The following is a 6,000-nucleotide window of genomic DNA, read 5'->3' as shown; positions in this document are numbered from 1 at the left end:
GGGCCCTTACTGAGGTTGCACCAGGTACACGCCTTTAAGTCCTCCAGCCAATCCCAGGTCGGAGCGTGAGAGCCCTGTCTCTCAAGAGGCTTGGGCGGGAGTTTCGTGTCACTCAATCCTGAGGGCGGAGCTAGTTCCGGCTCCCGGACCCGGCGCTCTGGCCCGTAAAGGCGCGACTCTATGGCTCCCCGGGTTCCCTCTGCCGCGCTCTGGAGGACCACACTCGTTTTCTTTTCGGCTGCGCGAGGTCCCGCCCGCAGCCCGAGGCTGCGCTGAAAGAAAGATGGCGGCTGCCGTGCGCCAGGATTTGGCCCAGCTCATGAATTCGAGTGGCTCTCATAAAGATTTGGCGGGCAAGTGAGTATTTCCTAGGAATTCAGAGGCAGGAGGGAAGCCACAAACTGACCTACCTCGGGGTGACGGAGGCTCTCGGGCGTGGGGCGGAGGTGGTAGGCCCGAGGGCTCAGGGGGGCGGGCCTGCAGTCGGCCGTGGCGGTAAATGCTGGGAGCTGCCGACCGTGGAAGGGACGGGGTGCTGGGGTCCTGACCGCCAAGACCCGGGCTGACTGCCAGCTTCTTACGTCCTTCATACCGTCTTCTATGGGCTCCTCCGGCTTCTGGAAGCGTTGCTGGAAAGATGACGGCTCCCTCGGCCGTGGCCACCTTCGTTACTGTGTGCCTGGCGAGCCCAACACACCGGGTTTGACTTGGGTTTGCTGCCTCCTCCGCCCTCGCCTTGGTGGAGATAAATTTATATCCTGGACTCTGATGGCAGAGTTGGTTTTTGCTTTTGTCTTGTTTTGATTTGGTTTTAAGAGAAGACTTTCCAGGAGGATAGGGGCCGAGGAGGTATATGGCCGCTGTCACGCCGTTCAGAACTTCTCAAGTTCATAGCTTGTGTGGGTCCTTAGTGTTCCGGATACTGTCAGCTGTCCCCAGCTCTGTAGAAGAGAACACAGACAGAATGCCCCCGGCCTAGGATGTCTAGAACAGTGATCTTTCCACAGGCCGCTGAGGGATTTTGTGGGAACCGTGGAATGCTTAGGTCCACTCGAAGCCACCATTTGAGAGATGTCGCTTCCCCCAAGTAGTTGAACAGTTCCAGTTGCTCTTTTTCTTTAGATTTCTCAGCCTTGCTTTCTGCTGAGCCTTTTGTTTGTTTTTTTCTGTGTGGCCCTGGCTGTCCTGGAACTCGTTCTGTAGACCATGGTGGCTCCAAACTCAGAGATCCTCCTGCCTCTGCCTCCCGAGGCCTGGGATTAAGGGCGTGCTCTCTCACGCCCGGCTCTTTCTGCCGAAAGTATGTCTCCGATTGATCTTAATATTTACACGTTGACAATTGAGAGCAAGTTGATCTAATTAATGAAATACTCTTGCTCAGGCCCGTACCTTGAAACGGTGTATATATGCGTGCTGCGTGGCGGTTGTGCTGCCTTTTAAAACGCTGCTAAGTTTAGTTATACCCTGGGTTTAACTACTTTATGCTTCATTCTTCTGCTTTAAAAAAATGGCAGTTTAATGGTGAGACTTAGTCTCATCTGATTTCAAAATGAGTGTGTGTCCATGTCCTTACCACACTTAAATAGCTGAATTCAGTCTTGAAATATACAAAATGTCATAGAACTGCTATTGGTAAGCAGTTAGTAAATGTACACGGTCTTATTCCAGGAGTTGGAAATAGTGGACTATGCCTTCCTTGTTTTTTTCTGCATGTATTAATATTAGATTTAGATGAAAGTAAAACTAGCGTATGTATTCTCTCATATTTCCTTTGCATTTTCACTATATTTCAGAAAGTGTAAGGTTATTAGTTATCAGTTATCAGTATAGTTCTTCGAACTGGAAATAATTCTGGAACTTCGGCTTACTATTTTCCTCTTTAGCTCTGAATTGGAGATGAAAAGTAGTATGTCTAGGATGGGTTGTTTCTTTTGTCTGTTGCTGCTTAATAGATACATAGTTAGTGGTGTGAAAGGATTCTGGGTATTGCTTGCCTGGTTCAGTTATGCAGATTAACTTGGTTGACAGTTCAGTTAGGACTGGACTGGTGTAGATATGTAGCTATTGGCCGGGTCTTCTCATTCCATGGTTTAGCATTGGCTTCCACTCAGAGTTCTAACTGGCTGGGAATGGAAGCTGCAAGGCTTAAGGCTGGTCTGAGAAGTCTCCCATCAACTGTGTAATCCTGATGAAAGCAAGTAACAAAACCAGCCCAGATTCAAGGGGATGGAAATGGAATGCACCACCAACTTGTTAGCAGCAACGTGATAGTGTAAGGGAATGGACAAGGGTGGTGTGAAGCACTGGAAGCTGTTACTGTGGCGGTTTACCACATGAGTTTATTGTTCAGAGGAAATGAAATAATTGGCATGATAAGTGGAACTCATGCAGTACTAGCTAGCCCCTCCCTCAGTATTGCTTTCCTTCTTAAGGTTTAGTTTATTTTTATTTATGAGTATGTGAGAGTTAATGCCATCTGAGTGCAGGTGCCCATGGGTGCCGAAGAGGGAGTCATCCTCTGGACTTGGAGTCACGGGTGGTCATGAGCCACCTGACGTGGGTGCTGGGGATTGAATTCGGGTTCCCTGGAAGAACATTAAGCACTCTTGACAGCTGAGCCGTCTCTCCAGTCCTCAGTGCTGCTTTCTGAGAATATTCTTGGCCTTGCCCTTGGGTTTTTACCCAGTACTATCTGGGTAAGAATGTTAGGATGTTTGCCCTCATAACAAAACAGCTCTGCCAGCCACAGAACTTATGAAACACATGTCATCTGTTCATTTCAGGTTTTTATATTGGGAACTGAGAAACAAAAGCTTCTACATTAAGGAATTATGAAATACAAGATTTCTAATACTGATACCCTCTGTTCTCATACAGTATGTTGTTCAAGAAATCAGTAAATAAAAATTAAATCAGTAAATAGCCAGAAGGGGACATAACTTCTATGTGAACCCAGGTTTGTCTCAAAAGCTCACTTTTAACCAATCAAACTATATTGCTTTTTTTTTGTTAAAAACTCAATTAGAAGTGCTTTCTGACAATTGAATTAGCAGTTATCCAAATTTAGTAGAAGAAACTGGCCATCTAAAAAGCATTTTTTGTTGTTGTTGTTGTTGCAGATATAGGCTGCTTTTTCTTTTCATATAAATACATTTTTATTACCTCTTACAAAGCTTTAGAAGAGGGGACTGGAGCAATGGCTCAGCTGTTAAGAGCACTTACTGTTCTTGCAGAGGACCTGGGTTCAGTTCCCAGTATCCACATGGTAGCTCGTAACCCTTTATAACTCCAGTTCCAGGGGATCCTTTTCCGACTTCTTTATTTTTTTGTTGTTTTTGTTTTTTCGAGACAGGGTTTCTCTGTAGCTTTGGAGCCTGTCCCGGAACTAGCTCTTACAGACCAGGCTGGTCTCGAACTCACAGAGATCTACCTGCCTCTGCCTCCTGAGTGCTGGGATTAAAGGCGTGCGCCACCACCGCCCAGCCCTTTTCCGACTTCTAAGAGCACCAGTCACACATGTGGTGCCCAGACATATATGTAGGCAAAACACATGCATGAAAGTAAATTAATTGCTTTTCAAGAAAAGCTTTAGAAGCCACAGGTAGTGGTGCACTCCTTTGGTTCCAGTGCCTGGGGGCTGGAAGCAGACTGATCTCTGCAAGTTCTAGGACAGTCAGGGCTACATAAAGAGACCCTATTTCAAAAAATCCAAAAGTCAAAAATAGAGGAGAGAGAAGGACTGGAGAGGGAGTGTATGAAGGTAATTGTTGTGATAACCTGTCTTAACTCAGTTGGCTAACATACTTGTCCTCCAACATTTGATTTAGATGTGACTTCCAAGACTCTTGCTTACATACTCACCCATCCCCTTGCCGGACCTGGTTTAGTTGGTCTGCTACATAGATTAGTTTGTGTATCTGTTCATTTGTTCCGTGCCCTGACCAGAATATAGTTTTTTTAAAAGCATTATTTTTTTGAGGTCAGATATCAGGACATGGGTTATAGGTCTTGGTTGAATCAATCCTATGAAAATATGACCTTTACAACTTCCTACTTCTAGTTCTAGAGTGCAGGAGGTATCCAGAGCAGGCTGGGAGCTATTTGCAGATTAAACATTTTTGTTTAAAGATTTTATTTATTATGTATACAATACCGTGTTCTGCCTCCATATATGACTGCATGCCAGAAGAGGGCACCAGATCTCATTGTAGATGGTTATGAATCACCATGTGGTTGCTGGGAATTGAACTCAGGACCTCTTTAAGAGCAATCAGCATCCTTAACCTCTGACCCATCTCTCCAGCCTTTGTTTGTTCGTTCTTTTGAGACAGGGTTTCTTTTAGCTCAGGCTGGCCTCGAACTCCTTCCTGATTCTTCTGCCTCAGGCTCTCCAAAGCTGGGTTTACAAATGTGCCCTGCCAGGACCAGCTAACATTTATAAGAAGTTGTTAGTAACAGAAGACCTCTTAGTTACCTTTGCTTACTGAGAAGACTTTCAGAAGAGAAAAATAAGATTGTAATCTGCTCTAGTGCGATAGACTCTGTATTAGAATTTTCTAACAGTAGAGTGGAAAGATAGAGCATATGCATGAGTGTCTGCAGGGGCAGAGGGACAGTAGCCTCAAGGCCCCTTCTAACTCAAGGTTTCTTGTTCTCTGCTACTCCTCCAGGACAGTTTTACTGATTCCCATGTCCAGAATAAATGCTGTTTGTGTGCAAACACTATGTAGTAAATAGATAATGTTATTAGCATTATATATGGAGAAAAAAACCCAGAAAAATATACTTTTTATTTTTTTCAAAGTAAGCAGCTTAATTTAGGAAAAATGGGAAAGAACTTCTGATAATGGGAGGGACTCTAAGGGGAGGAATACTCATAAAAAGAAATTCTGAAGTTACATGTAGTCAAACCAGTATTTAGCCCATGTTTATGAACTCCTAACTCAAAATATAGTTAGTCACCTAGTGACTTAAAACAGTAGTCATTTGCATGTATCTACAGTGAGCTGCAGGCCAGGTGTGTAGGCAGAGACTGCTTTTCGTTTCTGGGCTGCCCAGACCCAACTAATCACACAGAAACTATATTAATCACCCCACTGTTTGACCTATTAGCGTAGGCTTCTTATTAACTAGCTCTTACATCTTAAATTAACCCATTTCTATTCATTTGTGTATTGCCACGAGACTGTGGCTTACCAGGTAAGGCTCTGTTCTGGCCTCTTTCTCCTTCAGCAGCTACATGGCATCTCTTTGACTCCACCTACTCTATATCTCTGTTCAGATTTCCTGCCTGGCTTTATTCTGCTAAGCCACTGGCTGAAACAGCTTTATTCATTAATCAATAAAAACAGCACATACACAGAAGGATATCCCACGTCTCAGGTGCACTGTGTCTACAGTGAGCAGCAGGCCAGGTCTACAGTGAGCTGCAGGCCAGGTGCATGCATCTCCAGTGAGCTGCAGGCTGGGTGCACCGTGTGTACAGTGAGCTGCAGGCCGGGTGCACCGTGTCTACAGTGAGCAGCAGGCCAGGTCTACAGTGAGCTGCAGGCCGGGTGCACCGTGTCTACAGTGAGCAGCAGGCCAGGTCTACAGTGAGCTGTGGGCCAGGTGCACCACATCTACAGTGAGCTGCAGGCCGGGTGCACCATGTCTACAGTAAGCTTTGGGCCGGGTGCACCGTGTCTACAGTGTGCAGCAGGCCAGGTCTACAGTGAGCTGCGGGCTGGGTGCACCGTGTCTACAGTGAGCTGCAGGCCGGGTGCACCACATCTACAGTGAGCTGCGGGCCGGGTGCACTGCTCTGCTTTTCTGTGTTGGTTGGCTATTATGTGACAACAGGATTCCTGTGCACAGTGAACATGTAGTACCCACGGAGGCCTTGAACTCAAAATCCTACTGCTGCTTCTGCCTCCAAGTGCTGGGGTTATAGGCATGTCATCACACCTAGTTTAAGCAGGACATTTCTAATGTAATTCAATCAGTTTAAAACTTTTATTT

General features: G+C 45.9%; 1 protein-coding gene across 3 annotated transcripts in view; it reads left to right on the top strand.

The window, feature by feature from the left end:
• The first annotated feature begins 213 nt into the window (after positions 1-213).
• Cops4 (COP9 signalosome subunit 4) overlaps positions 214-6,000 on the top strand; it is a 28,415-nt gene continuing 22,628 nt past the window's right edge. For 2 of the 3 annotated variants that reach the window (XM_038310572.1, XM_038310560.1), the window contains exon 1: positions 214-357. In XM_038310572.1, coding sequence (XP_038166500.1) covers positions 284-357 — 74 coding nt within the window. In that variant the 5' untranslated portion in view covers positions 214-283. The remainder of the gene's footprint in view (positions 358-6,000) is intronic. The other variant, XM_038310566.1, reaches the window with a different exon arrangement.

Source organism: Arvicola amphibius, chromosome 1 (assembly GCF_903992535.2).
Source record: "Arvicola amphibius chromosome 1, mArvAmp1.2, whole genome shotgun sequence".
In the NCBI taxonomy this organism is placed as follows: domain Eukaryota; kingdom Metazoa; phylum Chordata; class Mammalia; order Rodentia; family Cricetidae; genus Arvicola; species Arvicola amphibius.
The sequence above is the reverse complement of the archived record's forward strand: the minus strand, read 5'-3'. Positions and strand labels throughout refer to the sequence as shown.